The sequence below is a fragment of the Podarcis erhardii genome, assembly GCF_964252035.2.
Source record: "Podarcis erhardii genome assembly, chromosome: 9".
NCBI lineage: Eukaryota > Metazoa > Chordata > Lepidosauria > Squamata > Lacertidae > Podarcis > Podarcis erhardii.
Window position 1 is genome coordinate 29,424,396 of NC_138512.1, and position 27,995 is coordinate 29,452,390.

The window sequence follows — 27,995 nt, forward strand, 5'->3', positions numbered from 1 at the left end:
ATAGACTATAAATATCAGAGGTCGCTAACATACGTGAAAAATTTCAACCCTGGGTGTCAAATGCCTCTGTAAATTTGCAAATATCCAATACCGTGCCAAAATCTGGTGAAGCTAATGTAGGAGTCAAAAACAGAAATAAAAAGTGCACTCCTCATACTTTAAAATTATATCGACTCACTGGCTTTAAAGAAAAGGTTTAAGATCTGAAAAATTCATTATGTTTTTGTTCTCAGATTTATCCAGTTTGTTTTGAGTGCCCTGAAAAGCCTGACATGTGGGAACCGAGCAGTTGCATTGTTCCTGTGTTAACCTTTTGAGTGTCGTGGAAGCGCCGCTAGAGTTAACACCGAGAACTAAATTGTTGTTGCTTCAATGCAACGTTTCTTTCTATAGTCAGAGCACGGTACCAGAATGCAGCCCACAGCATCCTGCTACACTACATCAGAATGCAAAGTCCACCGTGTTATAGCAGTTATCCTGTAACTTTTTAAGTCTGGCAATTCCAGTTACTGCTGCTGTACCTTTAAACTCTGGAATCAAACCAGCAAAATGAGAGCAAGCAGTGTGAGGTCCAGCCCTTCAGAGCAGCTTCAGATGCCTCATTGAGAGTTATTGCACAGGGACAGGCGGTGCTGACAGTGCTCTGCCAAAACTCCTCTCCACCCAGCAACATGGCAAAGCACATGGCCCACTTTCTCCTGCTTGTCCTCACCCTGGCAAGCTCATCCCTTGCACATCGAAAAAAGCTCCTGCTGTTCTTGATTGATGGACTTCGCCACGATTATATCAGCGATGAAGCGCTGGAATCCTTGCCTGGCTTCAGAGAGATTGTGAACAGGGGGGTGAAAGTGGATTACCTGACACCAGACTTCCCCAGTCTTTCCTATCCAAACTATTACACACTGATGACTGGTGAGTATGTTCTTTGACTTTCTCACTACAGGGCTCTTAACAGCAGGCAGCCTTAATTGTTGCAGATTGCATAAAGTCAGTAGTTTCTGTAACACTGCGAGGACGAATACGGACTAAATTTTTAAATGAGGGTTCATCCTCACTGAAGATTAAAAGGAATGACTGCAGCTCAGTCTGAACTATATATAAAAAACAATAAATTTGTCAAGTTTTTGTTCCACTTTATTCTCAAGAAAGAAACATTCCCCCCACAAATATAATCTTGTCAAACAGTTAGACCTTGTTGGCTCATCTGAAAAGCAAACAGTACAATCAGATTTTTTTATAAAAAATTAAAATAAACTTTGACTATTAACTGTAGTTGTGGTGACTCGATAGTAAACCACTTAACTTCTCGCCTCAGGGAATATCAGGCATTAGCAAAAGTATTAAATGATTCTAGGACACAGATGCTAGTGCATCTTCCCTCACTGGAATACAGTATTAGATTGTGCTGAGTGTTCTTCCCCACATTTCTGAATAACTGGTTAAGATATAATTTAACAATTACTGAAAACAGACATTCATTTATTTGAGGGCGTGTAAACACATTTAATCATTTTATGGATCATTTCACTATATTAAGCAAAATTTGCATCAATTCTAACTAAAACTGAAAATATTGTGGCAGGACAGGACGGGGTTGTTGTCCCCATCATTACAGTATTTTCTTTCTATTTTTGTTCGTTGCTTGTCACAGTTGAGAATGTAGATGCTTCCACAGCAGGTTTATATAGTAAATAATGTCAGGTATGTAAACTTGGAGAGCATCTAAGGTGCTCTCCAAGTTTTCATATTTTGCAATAAACCTTTCTTTTCATCCTAGATAAACTGCAATTTATTTGCTTCTCTAGAGTACTTCTAATATTTCCCATTCTGAGCACTTCTGCCAGCGTCAACACACGTGACTCTGGCATAATAAAAACCCTTGAGTAAAACCGGCATAATGTCATGATTTGTGACTTCGTGCTTGTGCTGCGGTAGGTACATTGTTTCCTGCGTTACAATTAGCTCTATGATCAGCAGATAACTACTTACCCGGCTAGCCGCTGAAATGTCTTACTCTGAAGAAGCCCCACTCACTTCCATAGGACTCCCTCAGAATCAGAAGGTTGTGGGCTGGAACTTCTGCAGTGTTTCCAAAGTTCACTTTGCTTCCCATTCCGGTTACGCAGCAGGAATGTGAGAGAAAGAAAGAGAATATAAACAAGGGGCAACTAGTCCAAACACTGTGCAAGGATCCTGGAATTAAAAAAGCAAAGCACAAGTTTTGTATGATCAAAGCACTGCACTTGAATTAAAGAGAGGATCTGCAACAGTTTAAGTGTTATCCAAATACATACAGCACTCTGAACCCCCTAGATAACTAAGGCTGTAATCTTAAACACACTTCTGTGTCAACCTGCATAGGCTTGCTCTGCATGTTGAGAAGGGTCCATAGCTCAGCAGTAGAACATCTGCTTTCAATCCCTGGCATCTCCAGATAGGGCTGAAACCCTGGACAGCTGCTGCCAGTCAGTGTAGACAAAACAGGGCGAGATGGACCAATGGACCAGACTCAGAATAAGGCAGTTTCCAGTGCAAATCACCCCTGCCATGCAATGATGGGAAGAAGATGCTGGGAGGTCAGGCAACTGGAAGAAAGAGTTTGGATTTGATATCCCACTTTATTACTACCCTAAGGAGTCTCAAAGCGGCTAACAATCTCCTTTCCCTTCCTCCCCCACAACAAACACTCTGTGAGGTGAGTGGGGCTGAGAGACTTCAGAGAAGTGTGACTTCAGAGAAGTGTGATCACCCAGCAGCTGCATGTGCAGGAGCAGAGACGCGAACCCGGTTCACCAGATTACGAGGCTACCACTCTTAACCACTACACCACACTGGCTCTCTTAGCCACTGAGGACACCTGTTCTTTCCAGAGACAGTGATAGATACAGGAGTACTCTCAAACTATATACCTGCTCCTTCAGGGAGAGGGCAACTTGATCAAGAACAGACAACTTGTCAGTTCCCCAAACTTGGGAGCAACTTGCCCACAGGGCTTCTGTCTTACCAGGATTCAGCTTCAGTTGACTGGCCTTTATCCAGCCCCTTAATAATTCCAGACATTGGTCAAAGAGACTTGTTATCACCTCAGAGATGTGAGGAGTAGAGAAGTAGAGCGGAGTGTCATCAGCATACTGCTTACACACCTTGCTCCATATTACCAATTGGAATGGTCATCTTTTCTACCCAGTCACATCTGGTTACTCTAGGAGTAGGACCTGGGAATGAACCCATCACTACACAGGAGTGGCTGCTAAATGAGAGTGAACCAACAGACACTCCTTATTTACTTACTGTCACACCACAAAAATGCAATAAACTTCCTTGTGCCATACTTGAAGAACAAGGGCTATGATTCTCACAGTGCACTACTTACCATACTAGAGGATTTTGATTGGGCGGGGAAATCACAATAAGCACACCTAGGCTGCATTTCTTCAAGAAATAATTCTTGCAAAGGGGGCACTGGTGCTGGTGTTGCTCCCGTAAGTGCTCCAGCAAGATGGCACACCGCATGGCTGTTGGTTGGCAAGGGAAAATAGGTACATAAAAAGAGAATTTACTGGATGCCAAGATCCAGATCTGGGGCAGGTACTCTTTGGTGAAAGAACCCCAGCAGAGATTTAAAACATCACAAAATATGCAGCAAAGTAAAACATGGAAGTATAGGCTGTTAGACATTTAAAAGACACCCTCTCAGTTTCTTCCAGTTTCCCACTTCCCCTAGCACAAAAAAAGACCAAATGTTTGGTAAGTTAAAAACAGTTTACTTACAAACTTTTCCAAGGTCAGATTCATGTGCTTTTCCATGCAGCATTCAGGAAACACAGGCAACAAAACTTAGGTTAGTTCCAAAGTGGTGAAAGTTCCAAAATTATTAGGTACAGGAAGACAAGGATTGTTTGTAGAAAAGGTGAGGGGGAGTGATCTAGCTAAGTCTGGAAATGTAGCTCAATAAAGGCATAACTAACACTAAAATTCTTTTATCAGGAGTGGGTACCAAGGTGAAATTTTGGTGTTCCTAGTTAGTTGCAGGTCCCTTCTGGATTCTATCCAGAAGAGCCAATCCCTTAGTCGACACACTTACTCAAGGTCAAAGCAGAGCTCAGTTTTGGAAAAAAATAATAGTCTAAAACAGTTTGACACACTGCTTTCCAGAGTTGGTTATCACCCAATTGCAGGAAAACACTCAGCTGGCACAGTGGCAATTCTTTTAATATATTTTAACTGAGCAAGGTCCATTCTTGCCTTAATTGTCGGCCACCCGGATTCTGTACGAAGAAGGATCTTTCAGAAAAACCACGACTGGTACATGTTTGTTGTGATTATAGCCCCATGTCTGTACTCATTAGTGAAACACTCTGGTAAATGCCAATCAAAGACTCCTGCTGTCCCAGACCTGATAATTTTTGTGGTGGTTAAGTATGGCTTTAGCTCTGTGCATTTTTATTCTTCTGCTATGTGTTTTTAATTTGTTTAATGCTATGGAGTTGTATTCCTCTACTGTTTAGTTTTAAAAATTGTGTAGTTCGGCCTTCTTCAAGCACTCTAGCTACTTTGGACTACAGTTCTCATTAACCCCAGCCATCAAGGGTTACCACATCAGCATAGACTTGTTCTATTTGCTGTGGGTTTTTTGGATTTTTCTTGCACTTGTAATACAATATAAAAACAAGAGCAAATAAAAAGTAAGTTGCCTACTGTGTTATCGGGCAGTCTGTAAACAAACAAATAGGGATGCAGGTTCTCTGAATCATAAATATTCACAGGTGTGCAAACATAATTTGCAAATATAGAAACATTTCTTAATTCCATTTTCTAGCCCTCTACCTTTACAGTCCATTGCTGTTAAAATTCCCCCCACCCCACTGCACTGCCAGAGAAGATTATCATCTCCAGTAAGGGAGCAGCAAATGAACAATTTTGAGCGGGGCAAGCATCCAGAGACCTGATGTGCTATAAAGTAATATGGAAGTACTTTCCCCTGTTTTCTATAAGGGGGTCAATAGCTCTTTAACCTACACTGCATTACATCTGGGCTGACTGATGCTAGAAGACGGGAACTCCCTGGCATGTGAAGCTTGTCAGAGGCAATGAAGTGTAATCAGGAAGGTTACAGCAGCAGGAAGATGCGTGAAAAAGTACTTTTCTAAGAGCAAGGAGAGACTGTTGGTGCTGAAGTTAGATAGGGAATGTGGTGATGGGATGCTCCAGTGGGATCTCCCCCCCCCCCGATGGTTCAGAACAGGGGTAAGCAACCTTTTTCAGCCGTGGGCCGGTCCACCATCCCTCAGACCATGTGGGGTGCCAGACTATATTTTGAAAAAAAATATGAATGAATTCCTATGCCCCACAAATAACCCAGAGATGCATTTTAAATAAAAGCACACATTCTACTCATGTAAAAACACACTGATTCCTGGACCATCCATGGGCCGGTTTGAGAAGGCAATTGGGCCACATCCAGCCCGTGGCCCTTAGGTTGCTTGCCCCTGGTTTAGAAAGTTGTTGTGAAATTTTTGGTCAATTGTAGAAAGACATGGCAACTGTTGACAGAAGGTTAGATCAACTGCAGCAAGCTGATTCCTACATATTTGAGGTCTTATTCCCATATACAGTAGTACCTCTGCTTACATACGCTTCAGGTTACAGAGTCCGCTAATCCAGAAATTTTACCTCAGGTTAAGAACTTTGCTTCAGGATGAGAACAGAAATTGTGCTCCGGCGGCACGGCGGCAGCAGGAGGCTCCATTAGCTAAAGTGGTGCTTCAGGTTAAGAACAGTTTCAGGTTAAGAACGCACCTCCGGAACGAATTAAGTACTTAACCCGAGGTACCACTGTAGAACATAATAAAATATGATAACAAATGCCAAAAAGTAAAAGTAAAAGGGATAATCCAGAACTGAGTGGTGATTACACCACTCATTTCAACATACTGTACTTACTATGCTACAAATCACACATCTAGCTTCTGTGATCACTTCCATGAACTGCACAAGTACTCCTGAAAACACAAAAATTTTCATAGAGAGATGGGGAAGGCTTAGGGAAATTCTTATCGTCTCAGCCCTTCAACTGTGTTTGCTTATTTAAAACATTTTTTATTATCACCTACAATAAAATACCACATTTAATATAAGGATAATGATAGCGACCCATCTTACAGGGATGTGAAATGCTCTGAAAAGAAAAATATCAAGTATTGTTATTATATGGTTTTAATCAGCTACAATGCCTCCTCTGTGTCTACAAAAACAGTGAGCCACAACAATGGGTAGTTAAATACAGCAAGGGAGGTTATGAATAGCCAGTTATTACTGTTAACAATGTTTTGCATAGCAATTTATTGTGCAGTAATTTTTGCCTACCTAAATCTTCAAGAATATATCTGTTATGACCTAAAATGAGTCTAGTTAATACTTAATTATGAAAGAAACTGGGGGGAAGAGAATATGATAATTTGTTCGCTATCTGGTGACAAATCTATTACATGGGACTGGCCTTGAAAACTGTTCAGATATTACTGCTTTCTGGCAGATTCAGCCCTACCATTAGGAAGGGCGAGGAAGTCACCTCAGGCAGTTGATTTTGGGTATCTTGAAGGGCAGAAAATAGTTATTTATTTTTTATATTACTTCTGGGGACAGGTAGAAGCACTTATGGGATTTTTTAATTTTTATTTTATGCCTTAGGTGGAAAAATTATTTGACAAGTCTTTGATGCTGTGCATCTCAACTTGTTTGTGATCACCTGCAGTACTTCAGACAGCAAGCTGTCTTGGGCCAACCTTGCATATAATCTTTCTTTCCTTTCCAGTATTTGCCAGTTTGCACCCAAGCTTGGCAGAAGGTGCTGGTATTTATTTATAAAGCTGTTAGGGCTTACCTATAAAGGCTTAAACAATCAGGTAACAAACACTATGCCACATGTAAAGCCCCACAACAGATGAATCATGCCTGCTTTGCAACTGACAGAAATTTGTTGACATAGAGGTGAGGCTTATGGAGTAATGACTTCTCCACGTAAATGTAGAACATCCAGCTATGTAATATCTTTGTTAAATGGAACAAAATTATTGAAAATATTGCTGTTCCGTTCCATCATGTTTGGGAGAAATACGTGATGCCTGCTACTACTCCCCCTGCCCAAATCATAATTGGGTTTTATATTTACATTTTACTGCTTGGATTCTAGTTTCATTCTGTGGTATGATTTTTAAAGATAACTTAAATTCCCGTGGGTGCTCTGTAGCAGCCAAGAGATCTGAGGTCTTAAATGTTGAAGAATTGCTCATACACGGGAAGAAAAGCATTGGCACTGGCTTTCCATCCAATTTACTTTTTCTAAATAGGGTTCAGTGCCATTATTATTATTTTTAATCTGCATATCACACACTCATTCCTTGAATAAGTTTACCATTATTCTTATAATGTTTCCATTGAACAAGAAGGAGCAGTAGAGAACAGGTGCTTGCATAGGTGACCCTTAAAAACAGTAAAAGGTGAGCAGCCCATCTTCAACATTAGGGGAGGGGCAAGACTGACAGCTCGTTCCGTTTGAGCATGTTGACATGTACATCTGCCCCACAATCTGCAAGCAAAGAACTCATGAAATTTCTCTTTGCATCTTCTTCTTCACACTAAATCAATACAACTTCAACTTTCCTCTCCCTATTTTGCATTATATCAAATGCCAATCTAGCTGGTTTATGACAATAGAACTTGATGACGTTTTACCAGTAATTTCATTCATCCATACTAGGGAGGGAGCATGAGTTCTTCAGCTCTTCTGGGGGTGCACAATAATATATACTTTTCTTCAAAACTGCATCTTTACATTCATTACTTATTTGCAAGATTTGAGCTGGAGTAATTCTTTATCTAGTTCCCTCTAAGTCTACGAGAGAGAAGTGAGACTTTATTCTACTTCCACAGGGCCTTGAAATGGGTATGGGGGTGTTATGACTGCTAAACGTAACTGAGAAGTGAGGCTATAAAGCAATCCTCTCACCTTCTAGGTCGCCACTGCAATGTCCATCAAATGACTGGGAACTACATGTGGGATGCAAGTACAAATATGTCTTTTGATATCGGCGTGAATCAAGAGAGCCTGCTGCCTCTTTGGTGGAATGGATCAGAGCCCTTGTGGGTCACCATGATGAAAGCAAAGAGGAAAGTCTTCATGTACTATTGGCCTGGTGAGTGTTGCTGAATTCAGCACTTCTTAAAATTGCTGACTAACATTACATGTTCTACTTTTTAACGGCTCTAAATTCAACCTCAAGATCGATCGCTCTGGCTCTGACCCAACGCACAGCAACCAGAAGACTCTGTTTAAAAAGCTTAAATGCCATCAACCAGCAAGGAAAGTCAAGCAGATGGGAACTGAAACTGGTCCACTTATTGCTTTCTCTTCTAGCGTAGTAAGACTAAGAATGGAATAAGAACCCTTCTGAATTAGTCCAAACCCCCACCTAAACCAGTATCCTATTTCGTACATTGGCAGCCTAAGGGAACCTGTGTATCTATGGGGGAGCACGCAAGCAGGACAAATGGCCCACCGCCATCTCTCACTGTTGTTCCATGGTAACCAGTACTCAGAGGCAAAGTGCCTCCGATTCTGGAGGTAGTATACTGCAGGGCACACACTTCTGTTAAGCCTTTAAGTGGATGGCAACACCTATTCTTAGCTATCTATAAATTGTTATAGGCTGGGGGGGGGAGAGCTAGAAATTAATAAATTGTAGGATTTTGATTATTTGGGATATGAAGGGAAAACAACAGCTGTGGATGAATTCCTGGGCTAGCCTATGCAGAAAACAATCTGGCCTAGCAAGGGCCATTAAGAAACAGCACAGGGCCACTGAGGGCCATTGGCAATGCAAGATAACTTCCCACCTTCCCACCTGCCCTGAGGTTACCAGGGTAACTGGGTATAATGGCACCGAAAATATTTTGGGCCTTTGGTTTAAGGCTTGGGATAGCTGAGAAAAGGCAGAATGATCCTGGCTGGCTGGCTGGAGGCAAGCTGGAAGATATGCATTAGATTTCAGTGCTGCACTGCTATGGGGAACGAGCCCCTCTCGAGATGACCATGCTGCAATATCTGGACTCCCACCATCTAAATTCAGGTGTAAATATGTGAATAAACAGTATTTCTTAAAGTTACGACAGCCTCTGCCACGTCTTCAGTTCCACAAAGGAGCACAGACCATGGTTGAGGGCCAAGACACCTGGAATCCTGTGCACAACTGGGCAGGGATTGAAGTAGTGCTACCACAACCAGGGCAACAATACTGTGGGATATTGGATGTCATATGAGAAAGATGCACAGGAGTATCTTCACGTTGACTGCAATTTGCAAATTGTTTAATCTAGAAAATACATATGTGCTATTTTTTTCTAGAAAAAGAGGTGCCAGTACTCACCACTTACACCTCCCTTGTTCTCTTAGAATAGCAATGGCGTCCCCCGAGAGATGCCAGAACTGAACTCCTGTGAGTTCCCCCTGTAAAAAAGACCTGCATATGTCAGCTGCTTAGTGTAGCTGCCTTGAGAACCATGTTAGCGCTTATCTACAGTCGCCAACAGATGTTCTATCATATATAAATGGATCCTAATATTTGAGCTGCAAACTTTTGATATTAATCTCACCGAAATAGTTTTCGGTTAATTCTGTTCATTAGGTAAAAAGCATATTTATTTCAATGAGTATTTTCTAATATGTTTTCCAATAAGAGCAGTATGTTGATCAACATTGTCAATGTATCAAGCCATGCCTCTTATGTATCTGGAATGCCAACATGCAAATTCCCTTTTTCCATTAAAAATTGGCATCCATAACTCAGAGGTTCATGGGCACCCCAGGATATACTGGTGTATTTCCTAGTCAGTCACTAGTTTTGCTAAACCCACAAACCACTTTCGCTTTGGAGGTAACATTGAATGTGGAACTATTGACAAAACTCTTGAGATATAGTCACTGGATATTATGCTTTATTTTTACAAATGGGAGTCCCACGTTAATATTGCTTTTGTAATGGCAATAGTTTACTGTTGCTCCTTATATGTGTGCGCACTTTGATATATGTGCAGGACTCTGTTTGTTTACGCACAGAGAATGCCAATGAGGCAGCTGAACTACTCATTCATGTTCTATGCTAATTCATCTCATCTTACCACGTATGCACTTAGTCACGTCTCCCCTCATACAATTCTGCATAAGACCATTCTACAGAAAGGGCAGTGTCTCAGCAACAGACAGATACAATAATAATAATAGTAATAATGACTATACAAGTTGGCATTTGCTCAATTCTGACAGGCAGAGAAACAAGCCAAGCCATTCTTCCTTTCTTAAATAGGAAACCTGATGAACAGCTAAACTATCACAGCCCGTTAAGCCTTGCACACAAATTTCTATTGCTGTCAGATGTTCTTCAAATCCATCCAAATGGAATCTCATCTTATAATAATTCCCAAATGATTGTTTGACAATGTCAGCCTCTAGTTTTTATAAATACTTGTACAGAATAATAAAGAATTAAAGTCGTTCGATAAATTTTAAAACATGAATCATTTCATAATCAGAAAACAGATTCTGAACTAAGTTTTAAAACGGTAGAAACTATTAATTACTGGAGGATTTTGTCTTCAAAAGTTAAATTGCACTCAATTAATGTGTCTATTTCAATGGTTAGACACCCTCAAGTTAGGCAGCAAAATTTTAAATTATTCCCTGATTAAAACAATTAGGACAAAATAAGCATTAACATTTTAAATACTACAGAATGCTCAATTAAAATCTCCTGTATTTGAAAGCCACCCAAAACAAGGCATAAAAATCTAAGGCATCTAAAAATCCTAAAAGCTAAAAAATGGTTGAGTCTGAAGAGGAAGGAAACTCCACAGTTACAGTGGAGCCACTTAGAACATATCTGTACCTGACTTTGCAATGTACACAAGAAAATACTATCGTTTGCTCTTAAAGATGACAGTTCCATAGAACTAATGCTACAACCTGGGAACACTTCTTGCCCATGCTTGGCCCAGAATGGACCATGGATGAGCACAGCAAGAGTTGGGAAGAAGACTGTATTGTGCCAGGTGTATATCATGGTTCTGAACCATTGGAACCCCTCACCTGCAGTCTAAAGTCATACAGTCTAGTCAGAATATTTGTTAAACTTGAACAACTATGGTATATGCCTCAGAGCACATGGTATCTCAGAATACATGACATAACTAACATCTGTGCATCAACACTTTTGTGGATCACTGATACTGTTGTGAAAGAACCATACAAATAATTGACCGCTTTTGAGCTCCCGATTATTATTGATAAAATGTTACAATCCTCTCATCTTTTTCAAAACTTGATTTAAGGTCATGTCAAATAGCATTTTGAAGTGACTATGCAGCTGCTCAGTTTGTTTATAAGAATATGGACGTGTTTACTTCAACTAAAGTTGAATGACCATGTCACTAGTGAATTTTAAAAATCTAAAGTACAAAACCACAAATTCCATTCCTTTTACCCCTCTCCTTCTGATCAAGACATTTCCCAGACCATTTGCAGCAATCTGGAAACCTTTAAAAGAGTTGTGTTATGACATTCGGCATACAACTGCTAAACCAATGTTTAGATATACAATTGGAAAACGATAGAGGTTCAAGTCTCTGTGTCAAACATATAAAGATGCAGAATACTATATATAAGAAAGTGAAATGAAATAGAAGCTTTTTAAGGCTTAAACAGGACCTTCCTATATAATACGATACCTACTACTACTACTATAATACAAAATAGTGCAACTGGGGTAGTTAAATGGTCTAAATACCAAAAGAGATAGAGGCAGAGCAATCAGACAGGCTTCAGACGGACAAAAGCCTTTGCAGTTAGTTGTACTAAGCGAAGGAAATAGCCCTTTGTGTAGGCTCTCATCCCCTCTGTTGACTGGTTTTGGAGATTTTTGTACAGTTTCAGAAGCTGCAGAACCTGCCTGATTGGAGATGATGATGGTGGGACAAAAATGTGTGCATGCTCAATGGAGAATAATGACTGTGTACCTGTACTGTGATTTTGAAAAATTGGTCTTCAGCCTTAGAGCCCACCAAGCTATGCTTTACAAAATCATGCTTTTGCTCACCGTTTCTACATGCTGGCAAGGAGGAAATACACAATGCCATAGAACTAAGACCCATGTTCAGGTGGGTTTTAAAGTTTAGGAAAATGAGCTTTATGAAGCTCTCTATAGGTCAGACGGACATAGTAAAATGCAGCAAAAAAAAAAAAAGAAAGAAAGAAAGAGACCTGAAAGTGGAAAAAGAACAATAATAGAAACCCAAACAATTACAAACAATTACTTAAAGAGCAGAAAATGCTACGAGGACCATCAATACCTGGCCTCTTAGGGCAGCTGCTGAGAACTAGTAGTTACTAGATAACACATAAATTTTGAAAGCATGTAATTCATTACTTATATAGAGGGCATCTGACATACCTCAGTTCTAGTTACAGGTAGGTAGCCGTGTTGGTCTGCCATAGTCAAAACAAAATAAAAATAAAATAATAAAAAATCCTTCCAGTAGCACCTTAGAGACCAACTAAATTTGTCATTGGTATGAGCTTTCGTGTGCATGCACACTTCTTCAGATTCTTCAGTGTAAGACTTCCCACATTACTTGTTTTCTCCAATGCCACCACCATTTCTCCTCATTCCTCCTTTTGTTTGACTCTCCTGGGACTATTCGAGGAAATACATATTACAGAACTATGATTTCAGGGTGTCTGGGTTATGAAAAACTAAATTGCTTGTGTTTTTTTGTTGCTAAGCAGAGCAGCTATAAATCTTAATACTAAAACACGGTTCTCCTGTGTTCAGAGCTCACGTTCCCCCCTTTAGGAGTTGCCACAAGCTTCTAGGACTCAAATCAGTGCATTTTTTCTGGGAAAGGTTTGAGGTGACGGAAAGTTAGTTGGTGTAAAATGCTTTCATAAGATCATGTGGGGAAAGAGATTCAACATTTCAGTTCCAGAAAGAGGTTTTGCACATCTGAATACAAAATATTTGGTAAAAGTATTTTTGAATTCTAGACTATTGCTGTTCTTAATTTATTGTAATATGGAGCAGTGTAACTGATTAGTCCTATACAAACAAAACTGATTTTTGAATAAAATTAAGAGTTTTTATTTGAAAAAAAATGGTTGAATTTTAAAATAGTTTAATTCTAACAAGCAGCTAACCAAAATGGCTGCAAATCCTTCAGATTCCAGTTCTGAATGTTCAAAATTAGCCCTTTTCTTTTGGGAACATACCAGGAATATACAGAATTCATGTCTAAGGTCAACATTTTTTATTTTCAGATTTTGGGTTTCAAGATGGATGTTTACGGGGTGCCCTGGATATTTTAGGGGAGTGCAGGGGGAGGAGAGAAAGAGGAAGTCCTGGTACAAAAGCAGAACTTCACTGGTGCAGGCTTGTATATCTCAATCTAAGAGTTAAGAGTCCCTTTCAATATATCCATCCCTATCTAAATATTGATGACATTATTTAAATTCGTAATTCAAAATTCAGAAGCTGAATTAAACTAATTAAACACTTTGCTTTAGGGTGTGAAGTTGAAATCCTTGGAATTCGACCTACCTACTGCCTACCATATTATAGTGTTCCAACAGATGGCAATTTCTCCAATGCTGTATATAGTGCTATTGAGCTTCTGAGGTAAAGTAATCAAATGTTTTATTTATTTCTCTAATCTGAGGAGTAAAACCTTCCTCCCCATAAGAGTAGCAGCATGATATGATAACAAAGGTAATTCATTTTGGTTTTCTGCATTATGGGAGATGCGAGAAAGGACCCTTAATTGAGGGAGGGGGTGGCAGATGAGGGGGGGAAATATGGCAAAGACCAACAACGTTTCCCTCAGCTCCCTCTTTGTTTTCATCTCCAGTTAAATTTGACACACAGACACACACAGATGGGGAAAGAGGAAGAAGTCAATAATGGTTATGAATGTAGCACTTTCCAAATGAAGATTTGTACCTATTTATACAACTGTCTTCCCAATGTACAGTATTTTGAAGATTAGTTCGGCATGCTAAAAGCCACTGAAAGCATCAACACAGACTGGCATTACACGATAACAACTGGTTGTGTGAACTTTACCATTAGTTCCGAAGCTGCTCCATTTGGAACGGCCTATTTACTTGTTGACTGTCTTTTGGACAATTCATTTAGGGTATAAAAAAAATGGCTTACAATATAAGAAACAATGGTCCAATGAGGGGAGGAAGAGGCAAATTAGCAAATTCAGGAAGGTAGAGGAAAAGCATGGCCTGCACCTTTTCTGTCTGCAACACTTAGCTGCCATAGCATGAAATAATCCAAGTCTTAGTGTTGATTCTGAAAGATGCTTCAAAATAGTAGCATACTATACTTGTTTTACACTTAACTCTTCTGTGGTGTTGCCACTCTAGAAGGGGCAGAGCGGATATGGCAGCAGTGTATTATGAACGGATTGATGTAGAAGGTCATCACTACGGTCCCTCATCTATTCAGAGGAAGAATGCCTTAAAAGCAGTGGATAACGTATTGCACAATATGACAAAGCTTATCAAGGTTAGTGTTACTTAGAGGCTACGGGGTCTGTTAATTGCCCCACAGTCCTTTCCTTATCTTTGTTAAACATTCTTTGTAACTGTTCATCAAAGGTTTCATCACACCTTATATATACATCTACACATCGTTTGAAATGGTAACACACATTGTACCTGTTCCAGATGTGAGTCATAGGTACTTGTGATCAAATCAATGCACGTAACTGCTTCAAATGTGACAGGGTACACTTGCTGTACTCTTAGCCATTTCTGGATGTGAAGGTGGCCATTGCTGGATGTGATGTCATAAAATGCATAAACACTGCTACCGCTTACACACAAGGAAATAAAGGGAATAGTATATGCTGTGCTTGCAATGGTTCCCAAACGGCTGGCTCCAGATAGTGAAGAAAACCAGTTTCGTCAGAGCTCCAAGGTAAGCTGAGGGCCCACTGCCACCACAGCAAAGTCAGAATGCCAATGTATGCACGGAGTACCCAATAAATTCGGTGAGAAAGTGAGAGGATTGTCAGTTTGTATGCTCCACCTCTTCCAAGTTAAAAGGGACAACTAAGTGCCTGTCTTCAGGGCAGTGGCGTAGCGTGGGGGGTGCAGGGGGGGCCGGCCGCACCGGGCGCAACATCTGGGGGTTAGAGTTAGGGGGCGCAAATCCACGGGTTAGTGGGCGCAAATTACTTGCCTTGCCCCGGGTGCTGACAACCCACGCTACGCCGCTGCTTCAGGGCCCTTAAATTACCCAAGTCCTCAGGCTCAGTATCAGGCACCTTCAATTGTAACATCTACAACCCTTCCTCAGCCACCAACCCCATTTAAGCCAAATCGTGCTTTCCAACTAGCCACTAAAGGAGTCATCATAAAAAGGAAAGGGGGGAGAATCTATTTGCCCACTCCCCTGCCATTTTAGCACCGAGCAGAACTGGGAGAAGCCTCTGTCTGAAGTCTTGAATGTGAAACATTGGGGTGACTGGGTACATAGATTCACATGTTCCCTCAAAGAATGATTAAATCTACCATATTAAACTAGAAAATCAGTGGGCAAGGACTGCTGTGTTTCGCTTTCTTGGCATCCACTGACATTTTGCAGCTATGTAATAAATGTAGTAAGGGACGCGGGTGGCCTTGTGGGTTAAACCACAGAGCCTAGGACTTGCCGATCCGAAGGTCGGTGGTTCGAATCCCCGCGACGGGGTGAGCTCCCGTTGCTCAGTCCCAGCTCCTGCCAACCTAGCAGTTCGAAAGCACGTCAAAGTGCAAGTAGATAAATAGGTACCACTCCGGCGGGAAGGTAAACGGCATTTTTGTGCACTGCTCTGGTTTGCCAGAAGCGGCTTAGTCATGATGGCCACATGACCCAGAAGCTGTACACCGGCTCCCTTGGCCACTAAAGCGAGATGAGCGCCGCAACCCCAGAGTCGGTCACGACTGGACCTAATGATCAGGGGTCCCTTTACCTTTACCTAATAAATGTAGTAAACGCATTTAGTGCGCATAACAGATTGATTCACATCATCCAGATTACAGCATACAATAAGCATGAGCGAGCAAGATAAAACTGCAGCCTGCCTGTTCATCAGTGTGGGAAGGTGGAAGCAAATTTAATTGATTCTGCAATAACTTCCAGGTTATTCTCTTGGATCTTTAAAAGCCTTTCATAGCTTGCAACCTACACACAGAGTATCCATCTGAACATTAAATCCACCAGCACTCCAATATTTCAAGACCTACACATATAAAATACTGCTCAGGAGGTTAGAATGAGTGCAAGTAGCAAAAGGGTTTTATGGTGTTGTTCCTGCTACTCCTCATTTTATGCTAGTCCATAGACTACTCGATTTAGCTTGGCAAGACATGGTTATATTTTAAAGAAACTATAAAGAATCAGAGAAAGTTAGTCTGCAAACCAAGAGGGTAGTAACTTAGTTGTGACTAACAGCAGAAGCAGACGTTAATCTCTCATTGTGCTACTTCTGAGGGAATATTTGTTGTGCAGCCACAGGGAACCCACCAAAACCAGCCTCCCTCTGGCAAATGATCCCTGCTCTGGTAGGAATGTGGAGTCGCACAAGTATTCACTCAGAGAGGCTTGCCTTGCACCATCATTACATGTCTTTAGGCACCAGATAAAAACATTCCTCTTTACCCAGGCCTTTAGCCATTAAATAATCTATGGCCTGTTAAAACTGGGTGAGGGGATGACTGTTATTATGATCATTTTATTATTATGCTGCCTGTTATGCTTTTTATTATGTTTTTATTATTGATGCTCTGTAAAATGTGTTCTTAATGGTGTACGCTACCCTGGGATCTTTTGATAAAGGGCAGGATATAAATTGAATTGATGATGATAGTTTGGAACATCAAATTGTAAATCTCTACCGCTTCCAGCCATTGGCACCAAGAATGAGGGCCGGGGATGCAGAGACTTAGGTCATTTCCACATTACCTGTTTATTGTACTTGCACCTTGATTTGTTTGTGGAAAGTTTGCAGGGAGGCTAGACAGTTTTGGCTATTTATTGAATTCTGAATTGTTTGCAGGAAGGCTGTATGATGCTGCATCAAACAATTCAGTCCATTTCTCCATCACTTTCCTTATCCCCCAAAGCCCAAGCTTTTTGTGGGAAGTGGGTTGACTCTGCAAGGCTGCCACACCAACTTTAACTGCGCAACCTGAATTTGCCAGTATAGGAATGAATCCTACCCCAAAAACAGCACATCTGGAAGGGCCCTTACACTCAATGGTTGCATCCTCATCACAGTGTACAGTGGTAACTCGGGTTACATACGCTTCAGGTTACATACGCTTCAGACTCCACTAACCCAGAAATAGTGCTTCAGGTTAAGAACTTTGCTTCAGGATGAGAACAGAAATCGTGCTCTGGCGGCGCGGCGGCAGCAGGAGGCCCCATTAGCTAAAGTGGTGCTTCAGGTTAAGAACAGTTTCAGGTTAAGAACGGACCTCCGGAACGAATTAAGTACTTAACCCAAGGTACCACTGTATAGCATGTATATTCCATCTCTAACTAGACCCATTTATTTCAACTTAAGTGCAATTTTCTCTGAATCAAGACTACAATGTTATTTGATATCAGCCCCTTTTAAGCATGGAATGGTGAAGGGATTATTCCCCCACAGCACATTTTCTTCCATCAGCATGGCAGGAATGGTGAATCTGCTTACCGAACTGAAAATGGGAAGTGCATTGTGTATTTTTCCCAGCAGCAATCACAGTCTTTACTATCTTGACAGGACAAGGGCCTGCAGAATGACCTGAATGTCATTCTTTTCTCGGATCATGGGATGACTGACATTTACTGGATGGAAAAAGTGATCGAGCTGAGAAATTGTATCAACATGAGCGATGTTATACAAGTAAAGGACCGAGGTCCTGTTGTAAGCCTGTGGCCAGCCAAGGAGAAGCAGTCCGAGGCAAGGGACCTTTTCTCTTTCTTTACCCACTTTGTGCCAATCAGGGGTTTTCCCCTCTTTCCTGTACCACTTAACACCCAGTTCTGCTGCTTGGCCTCCACACTCGGGTGTTACTTGTGCATTCACAGGAAAGAACCTGGTCCTAGTACATCATCATCATCATCATCATTATTATTATTACTACAGTTGTACCTCAGTCAAACGTTCCGGCTCCTGAATAATCGAAAACCAGAAGTGAGTGCTCTGGTTTTCGAACTTTCTTTTGGAAGCCGAACATTGGATGGCTCTTCCACAGCTTCTGATTGGCTGAAGGAGCTTCCTGCAGCCAATCAGAAGCCGTGCTTTGGTTTCTGAATGTTTCGGAAATTGAACGGATTCTGTTCGACTTTAGAGGTACGACTGTATTATTATTTTATTTTATTTATTAAATTTGTATACCGCCCTATACCCACAGGTCTTAGGGCAGTTCACAAGATAAAAATCACAAAATAAAAACCCCAAATAAATAATGAAATAAATAAAACAATCAAAAGAACAAAACAAAAACAGCCCAATAACCCCCTGAAGGTCTACTGAAGGTAAAGAACCTAGACTAGGAAGAATTACACGTCGTCTGCTAACGTCCTACAGTCATGCATCGTAGCCCTAAGGCAGGCTTCCTCAACCTCGGCCCTCCAGATGTTTTTGGTCTACAACTCCCATGATCCCTAGCTAGCTGGACCAGTGGTCAGGGAGGCTGGGAACTGTGGTCTCAAAACATCTGGAGGGCCAAGGTTGAGGAAGCCTGCCCTAAGGCAACGCTGCTATAGTGCCCTTAACAAACTAGGCTCAGCCTAAGAGATTGGTCCATCCTTTATGCATCATCATGACCTCTGAATCACCTTCCCATCAATAGGTCAGATTTTATCAGCAGGGTCTACATGTCACTTTAAACTACAGTTGAGCTTAACTGAGGCATAAAGGCTGGCGCATGGAACAAAAAGTGGCCACTTGGCTCCTTCCTGTGCCTTCTGCTGCCATAATGCTACCAGCCAAGCCGTAGTTTGGCCAAGTAACGTGTACAAAAATGCACACACTATGGCAAAGGGTGCACAAAAACGCATATTCATGAAAATAACATACAAAAATGCATTACATTCGGGAAATAGCATTTGCAAAATTATGTGTGCAGTATTAGGCAAAACTCACTGACAATTTTTTGTAATAGTAAATTGATGTGGATATGTGGAGAACTGAAGAAAAATTAGAACTTGAGAAACCGAGTTCGCCAGTCACCATTTCTAAGTAAATGTGCACAGGACTGCAACCTTAATATGTTTCAAAATATTACTACCTAGCTTGTGACTGGCTGAGCTAGGAATGCAAATACATTATTTCTCAGCAAGATGGGGGTGCAGAAGTCTAATTTCCCCTCCTATAATTATATCCAAGCTCAATATTTTAAAAGGAATATTTTTCATGGGATTTTCTGCACAAGTTAGTAAGCCCACAGTGTTCCCATAATAGCTGTTTTTAAAAGGCCATATATCTTAGGGCAGTGTGATGCTAGGGCAGCCCATGCTAGCAATTATGATGTGCATTGAGGCTTCATAGCTTTTCTTTCTTTGAAGGTATACAACAAACTGAAAAGTGTGCCACATATGACAGTTTACAGGAAAGAGGATATCCCTGCTCGATTTTATTATAAAGAAGGGAAATTTGTCTCTCCTTTGACACTTGTCGCTGAAGAAGGATGGTTCATAGTGGAGGTAAATCATCTGTGTCAGGGCTATACAAGTTGTGACCCATCAAACAGAAGACAGGCATGAATAGTGGCCTGTCTGGTGCTTCATAAGTCCTTTGTTTTTTGTTTTTGTTTTTTGCTCTATAGCAAAACCAAGAAGTTTAATAAGTCCCTTGTGGGCCACCATACATGGTTGATATGCTTTATTTTGCTTGTTGGGTCATAGGTTGTACTGACAGTTTGTATGAGTCGTTTTAAACTAAGGCTGTGTTTCAATATAACCATATTTGGAAGAAAATTAAAGTTAACATATACTGTTTGAAAAGCTGAAATCACATTTTCATTTCAGGAATATAAGGAGATATTTACATCTATTTTAATTAACTGGTTTATTCTAAAATTATTTTCACAATATCTAGTACAGGGTGGATTAGCATTTTACATTAAATGTTTTCTCTCTCTAAATGTTAGAAACTTTGCTGATACTGGTAAGGTTCTTCTGGAGTAAGTATGTCTCTTCCTACTCTTAATTTTTTATTGTTTCTAGCTTTTGAGAATAGCTTTCCACTATACCAGTTGTTCCTGAACCACTTTCATTATTAACAGAACAGAATTTCAAAAATGGCTTTTATTATATAGCGAATAATTGATTTTTAATTTCCTCCCTATCAAAGGGACTGTAAAATGGCTGCCAAATCTATCAAATATTATATTCGATATATTTTTAAGGTGTTATTGTTGAAAATGTCTCAGCAACTCAAAATGTTTTCTTCTTCTTCTTAACTGCTCCATCTCACATCATTTTGAAAAGGCATAAGCAGAACACAGATGTCAGAAATGTCTTTGTCATGTTAGTCATCTGCACCATTTTGCATACAATCAGATCTCATTTTTAAGCTTCCTACCATATAGAACACCTACAGGTGTAATGATTTTCCTGGCTTGAGAAAATCTTCAATTCTACATCTGGTCCTAAATTATAGCCCAGTGGTTAAATTCACTTTGATTTCTTGGGTAACCCTCAAACTGTGGATAGCACATAGTGGTGGAAGATTTCTTGGGGTGGGGAGAGGGTATTGTAGTCTTGTTGCTGAGCAACTATGTGCAGAGCTCAGTGGAGTGGGAGGACAGCCAACCAGAAGAGTCTCTGAGGTGTACTTGCCTGGAAGGAGAGTCAGCATCCAAAGTCAGGTCCAGTCCTAGGGTCAGGCAAACAGCAATCCGTGTGACCAGACAGTCCAGGGGTCAGGGAATCTGATGATCAGGGGTTTGAGACAAGCAGGAAGCAGCAAGGTTGGGCCAGGAACTGCAAGTGTTGTTACCAGCACCTGACTGCTGCTGGAAGCTTTGCTTAAGAAAGCTAACACCAGCTGGTTCTCATCAGTGTCTCCTCTTCTGTGTCGTTGAAGGCTGATCAGCTGCAGGTGGACTCTCCACCTTCAGGCTGCTGTTCAGCAGGCAAAGCTGACTCCTGGCCCATGACAGAGGGACTGACAGTCTTCCAGATGTGGGAAACATGGTATAGTTGAATGCAGTTTTGCAGCTCACAGGAGAAACAATAGTGTGCAAAATGAAAGTAAAATTTTAAATCTTTTTAGTAAAAGTGTGTGATGATGCGTGTGCCTACTTTAACAGATTATCAGCATATCATCCGACATTTTGGATACACACACACACACACACACACACACATTTAAAAATTACAAAAGATTAAAATACAACATAGTTTACATGGTCCAGGCACACCAGCTGTAGGGGGAAGTTGGTAGAGCACCTCAGCCAGCTATCTTGTTCCAGTTTGTCTGTATCACCCAATACTGTCTCTTTTGTCTTGGAGACCAACTGCCCAAAGCAGAGTTCATTAGAAGCTGGTTGACACCAGGAGAGCAGTCAGGCCTAGAAGTCTTCTTAAATAAATAAAGCTGAATTTCCAACTCAAGACTATTTTAACCTTGGTTGCTGTGGTTCTTATTATGATTGTCCTGTTAGAGGACTCCAACGCAGAAACATAGCTGATTTGGTAGGTGTCTCCTTTCTTGCTCACCATTCCATATTCCTTCCAAAAAGTAGTAGGGGCTGCCAGGAAAACTATGGCCTTACACACATCTGGAGAGCTGTCAGAACTGATTTATGATTTGTTACTTTTTATTACTTCCCAACAAAATATAGGTACAGTTACCCTGGGTTTGGGTCCAGTGACAAATATGCAAAACTTGAATGTCACTGGCATGACACATTATCACTTGTGTTGGATTTTAGGCTTATACAGTGGAGAGATGCATGATTTCTGCTACACACAGTTGCAGCATAAAATCTGCCACTGCTTCCAGTGATGGGGTATTCAAATTCCCCTTTCTGTATGAGTGATGCCAACAAGAGTGAGCAATGGCTCGATCCAAAGAATGATGCCCTTCCAATTTATAGCTTCAGTGAATTTGAGCTAGTAACACAATAAACTGATGCTGGAATCCCTTTTGATTTTTATCTGCTTCTATTTATGATGAGAATCCTTGCCTGTCAGCACTGTAGTCATTAAAAAAATAAAAACCTTTAAAAACTCAGGAGCCCCTTGAGTATCCATACATTTCTCTGTATTTAATAGTCAGCAGATGTACTAGATAACTGAACAATTCTAGCTGACAAATTAAATCTGTTTCCTTTTCTCTATCTATTTTTACTGACAGCACTCAGAGTGAACAAAGGGGGGGAAATTGGCTCCCCCTTCTAACTCCAGTGCCCCTTTACACCGCTGCTCTGTTTATTTCATTTCCAGGCTGTCAGTGGTCTGCACAACGTCTACCACGTTTGCTAGCATTAACCTATGGCCTGCCAAGTCTTACCTAATTTGTAAAATAGTCTTATGCCAGCGTGACATAACTTGTTAAACCTTTCAAAATTTGCTAGACGTTGCTGTTGGCTCATCTAGCAGCGTATCAAAACTAATAAATCAAAAGTGCCCTCTGCTCAGGTCCACGTATGAAGAAAATGCCTATCAGTGCCTATTGAGAATGAAGTCCAAAAGCACAGCAACTTTCAGTACATAAAATCAAACATATTGAATGTATGGGATAATACATTCAAATGTATTATAGTTTTTCTTATTAAACTAATATGTCACCACAGTAGTTCAGCTAAGGTGGAAGTAAAAAAACAGGGCCAGAGTTATCAGAATGACAATGGAAAATGGGGACTGTGTTAGTGAAGCATACATTTCTGTAAAAGAAGGATCAAAGCCAGCTCTTCTCAAAACCATTGCTTGCTGCAGCTGTTGTGGCTGAAGTGATAAACCACAGTTTATTGTTTAAAGGTGAATGTGCAGTGTGCTGGTGCACAGGGCTAAAACTGGGCCACTTTTCTCTTTCCCATTTCTGCTCCAGTATTTGGCTTAGCATTATGTCCAAACTTGGGCTCATAGGTTGTATCTCTCAAAAAACAACAACCCATAAGTTATAATCAAAGTTTGTTCTTGGCTTACTGGTACAGTAGTGTTTTGTTTGGTGGGAGACAAACAAAGGCTTAATTGTGGTTTAAAAGATGCAGAATACAGAACAGAACTCTATAGTATGGGGGTTCATGGGGTAGCTGGAAGAGATACCAAGGCCTTTTCTTAAATTTCCTTGATGCTTACTCACAAATATCTCCTTGATAGACGAGTCATCCTGAATTGTTTTCGCAATATGGATGTAGCTTGGAAGGATGTCTGAGTTTTCTTCCTGCTCTTTGAAAAGATGAGGGCAGTCACTTCATAAAACACTACTGACCTGTTTGTGTTAATATAATATTGTGTAATGGTATTTAATCTATATCAACTAAATGACCAGTTAAACCCATTTACACAGGGCTCTCATCTAGGATGCCCTTCATATTTTTTTATTTTACCAACCCTATGTCTATGGAGGACTAAATTGCAGTGCTAAATTAAAACTAGCATGGCAATCCTATACAGTAGGCACACTTATCTAGGGCATGTCTCACTGAACGTGGGACTTACTTCTGAGTGGGCATGCACAGGATTGTGCTTCAGTCATTTAATATGTAGGCTCTGTATTTGTAGTGCTGTATGACTTTTTTTTCAAAACAATTAAATACAATTACTTAATTTAATGATTCCATTCTTTAAATCCATTCACCTTTACTTGGAAGGAAGTTTAATTAGTTTCACAGTGGAACTTCTTCTCAATAACTATGTTCAGCACTGAAGCCTGAGATGTGTAACACACTCATGTTGAACAGAATTTCTTTCCCCTACAGAGCAAAGAAAAGCTTCCATTCTGGGAGAATGGAACTGGAAAAAGAGATGCCTGGCAGAATGGATGGCATGGCTATGATAACGAACTGGTGGATATGAGAGGATTCTTCCTTGCATATGGGCCAGGTAGGTCAACTGGAGAAGTAGATAATCACCCTTTTCCTTCCCTGCTTGCAACAGATGCAGTTTTTGGTGCTCTCTGTTGAGTGTATGTGGACACTAGTTAATTGTGCAGATTCAGTCTTTCTGCTACAACAAGTGTGGAGAACCTGTGGCCCTCCAGATGTTATTGGACTCCAACTCCCATCAACCTCAGCAAGCATGGTCAATGGCCGAAGACAATGGGAGTTGCAATTTAGCAATGTCTAGAGGGCCTAAGGTTCCTCACGCTGTGCAAATGAAGCAGAAACAAGAGTTACTCTACTTCCAACTTCTATGCCTTGTTTTAAACTGCTTGGGAAAACAGCATATAACTTGCCTTACCAGCGTATTTCCAGCGACTCTGTTAAAATATATTGTCCTAGCCATTATGAACTACATAAGGGAGCACAACTAATAAAATGTCTTTCTGTTTAAAGAGCACAGAACGAGAAAGTGTAAATCTTGCATAATATGGAATTTTATTTAAATCCTAATCCTAAATCTGTCACGAGCCAGAGCAACATACGCAGTATTTTTTTTATAAAAATATTTATAAAAAAAAATAAACCACAGTGGTTTCCAACAATATGAAATCCTAAAAAGTTAAAAGCAAGTTAAAAACCAAAAGAATTAAAAACAAGCATCAGTATACCATTGTGGGGGGTGTACTCTTTATTGCCTGCAAAGGCCTGGTGGAATAGAAAGGTTTAAAAGTTGGCACAGAAGGTGCCTGCTGAATCTCTTTTGGCAGGGTCTTCCACAAGACTGGGCAGATGACACTAAAGGCTCAGTTTCTCAATGCTGTAAAATTATTTCCTTTCCCCACCCTGCAAAATAGGGCAATATTTATTTTGTTTAATATTACAATACACAGACATTGCAGTTAAAAGTAAACCTGTTAAGTACGGTAGGTCTGTGTAAGCCGCCACTCAAGGATATATATTATAGTTAAAGGCAATTTTCTTTTTGAAAATTGAAAGCTTTTGAAAGCTATGATAATTGTGCTGGGTTGAGAGGTTGCCAGTAGTCTGAGATTTCATCAGCTACATTGGATGTTCTTGAGTAATATTGGCAGAAGGAAACATTTAGCTGTGCCCTCCCTGTGTTTATCAAAAGTCTGGCTTGTCGTGAACTGTTTTTGTTCTTGGAGTTGCAAATTTTGGACCCCTCTGCCTACAGTCAAGGCTCTGTGTACTTTTTATTGTGTTAAAGGAAAAATAATCCATCATTCAAACCTTACGGAGAAATTATCTCTCTCCACTCACAGTAAACAAGGAGCAATTTTTCAAACATTTCACCTTGATCCAATCCTTAAACTATTCATGTTACTTGTCTGTTATCAGAGGAGTATCTTTATTTGTGAAAGCATTGAAAACCAGCTTTTGTTGGAGAAATAAGTTCTTTCTACTGAACTCAACAAAAGTATTCCAAGCAGTATTTTTTGATTTCCTGGAACCAGAGCAATTCAAAATTATTCAAGGCTAAGATGAAGTCTCACGGTCTATTCTTTGTCTGTTAAGCAGCCCTGTTCAGGGAAGTTTTTAATTTGTGACATTTTAGTGTATTTTTCATCTTTGTTGGAAGCCGCCCAGAGTGGCTGGGGAAACCCAGCCAGATGGGCGGGGTACAAATAATAAATTATTATTGTTATTGTTATTATTATTATTATTATTATTATTATTATTATTATTATTCAGTCCAAAGTACATCCAAAGTCTGGCTTCTCTCCCCCTCACAGAATGGGGTGGATAAGGTTCATTATTTCCTCAACTGATATAAAAAAGAGCTATATCACCAGCAACATATTCAACTGTCTTTGATTTAAACATTGTGAAAAACCACATCCTATAATTATAATTGGGATGACTGAATTGGTTCTTTATTATCAAGTAGGACCCAAACACAAAATGGTAAAAATAATGTGGGCGTGCATTTATATATATTCTTGCTATGTTATCTCAGTGTCTTACATAGGAACATAATGCCTTATATTGATTCAGACCATTGGTCCATCTAGGTCAACAGACCCTCTCTGAGGTGTTAAGATTGGTAGTTCCTGCCAACCTAGCAGTTTGAAAGCATGCCAGTGCAAGTAGATAATTAGGGACCACTGCAGTGGGAAGGTAAACAGCATTTCCGTGCGCTCTGGCTTCCTCCCTGGTTCCCATTGTGCCAGAAGCGGTTTAGTCATGCTGGCCACATGACCCAGAAAGCTGCCTGTGGACAAACGCCGGCTCCGTCGGCCTGAAAGCAAGATGAGCACCGCAACCCCAGTCGCTTTGGACTGGACTGAACCATCCAGGGGTTCTTTACCTACCTTAACCTTACCTTGTTGTAAGCTGAAAATGCAACTCTTTACCTAGGCCTTTGACACCTGAGAGATATACTTTAGGACCCACTATATTCTCTTGATTGTCATTTGTTTTACCTAAATCATGGTGAAGGGAAGGGATCTTAATCATATTATTATCTATACTGGCTGGCAGCAGTTCTTCAGGATCTTAGGCAGTAGGCCTTCCCAGGGCCAGCCTGGTGATGCTGGGAATTGAAACTGCAAAATAGATGCTTAACAACTGAGCTGTAACTGTTCCCCATACCTGGACATACTATGAGTGGGAAAAGGAAGTAAAACATAATGGAGCAAATATCTCAAAAGCAAATGTTAAGGTTATCAAGGATCCGAACAGAGCTAATGTGGCATGACGGCCATATATGGAGAAATGGAACATACAGTCAAAATTACTTTGCAGAAATAAGCCTTAGCTGGATTCCGTCCCAAACTGATCCAGGATGGCAAGGAGTGCAGCAGAGTTGTTACTGTGAAATTCATCCAAATTGGATCCTTCTGCTAGTGGGAAAAGTAAACTGTGGCATAACCTGAAGTCAAGATCCAGGGATGTGATTAAAGGCAAAAGAACAGTGGGTAGCAGACAATGCCAAACACAGAATACAAGATACCAAACCAACAATAAAATGTTGCTTAAACAATACTTTTGGAAATACCCACACCTGCTCACAGTCAGCAAGATCCAGTCATTAGGTTAGGAGGTTCTTCCATGTTCTCTCAGATCCTCTGATATTGGACCAGAGGGCCGATTCACAACATGCACTAATAACTGTGCAGTAGTGACTGAAAGCAACTTCACATTGAGGCTGACTAACTGGTATAGTAAGCCTTCATGAGAGTACTATGGGGAGAAGTGAACATTTACCGTATTTTTCGCTCTATAACACGCACCCGACCATAACACGCACGTAGTTTTTAGAGGAGGAAAATCCGTAGACATGCCATCCGTAGGCATTCCCTCCATAACACGCACAGACATTTTCCCTTACTTTCTAGGAGGAAAAAAGTGAGTGTTATGGTGCAAAAAATACGGTAAATGTGGACCATGCTTGCTAACTTTTGTTTGTCTTGCTAAAGGCTTTCTGACCTCATGCAAAAGCGAGGCAAACGTTAAATTTCAGGTGATATTAATTTAGCTTGCAGCATTGCAAAGTACGCTACTGATCTAAAATGCCTCATTGTCATTTTGTTTCAGATTTCAAGTCTAACTTCAGAGCCGCGCCAATCAGATCAGTTGATGTTTATAATGTCATGTGCAAGGTTGCAGGAATACAGCCATTGCCAAACAATGGGTCCTGGTCGAGAGTGCAGTGTATGTTAAAAAATAATGCCAGTTTGGCACCATCATTCCAGTGGAGCAGCTCTGTGCTGGCACTACTTCTGTTTGTATTGTTTGTATAACAGATCTTGTTACTCCGGTCCCAATACAATGTCAGTCAGTGTGTCCAGTCTTTTTTTTTTCATTCATCATTTGAATAGCAGTATTAACA

At 40.5% G+C, this 27,995-nt stretch overlaps 1 protein-coding gene and 2 long non-coding RNA genes across 4 annotated transcripts in view; 1 reads left to right on the forward strand and 2 right to left on the reverse strand.

Annotated features, from left to right (window-relative positions):
* The window catches only part of LOC309349695, a 21,409-nt gene extending 15,910 nt beyond the window's left edge, over positions 1–5,499 (reverse strand). Inside the window, exons 1-2 of one of the 2 annotated variants that reach the window (XR_014160095.1) lie at positions 3,772–5,499; positions 1,990–2,193 (exon numbers count right to left, since the gene is read on the reverse strand). This is a non-coding gene — a long non-coding RNA (uncharacterized lncRNA). Of the gene's footprint in view, positions 1–1,989; positions 2,194–3,004; positions 3,346–3,771 lie in introns of those variants that run through there. The other variant, XR_014160096.1, reaches the window with a different exon arrangement.
* ENPP6 (ectonucleotide pyrophosphatase/phosphodiesterase 6) lies at positions 453–27,949 on the forward strand. The gene is made up of 8 exons (XM_081875882.1): positions 453–912; positions 8,016–8,195; positions 13,610–13,721; positions 14,477–14,618; positions 17,866–18,045; positions 19,656–19,793; positions 24,020–24,143; positions 27,701–27,949. Exons 1-8 carry the CDS (start codon positions 672–674, stop codon positions 27,904–27,906), a joined length of 1,323 nt encoding a protein of 440 aa, XP_081732008.1. The 5' UTR covers positions 453–671; the 3' UTR covers positions 27,907–27,949.
* LOC309349725 lies at positions 19,827–27,363 on the reverse strand. The gene is made up of 3 exons (XR_014160137.1): positions 26,890–27,363; positions 23,401–23,481; positions 19,827–20,967 (listed from the first exon to the last, which is right to left on the reverse strand). It is a non-coding gene; the product is annotated as an uncharacterized lncRNA (long non-coding RNA).
* Positions 27,950–27,995: the final 46 nt, after the last annotated feature.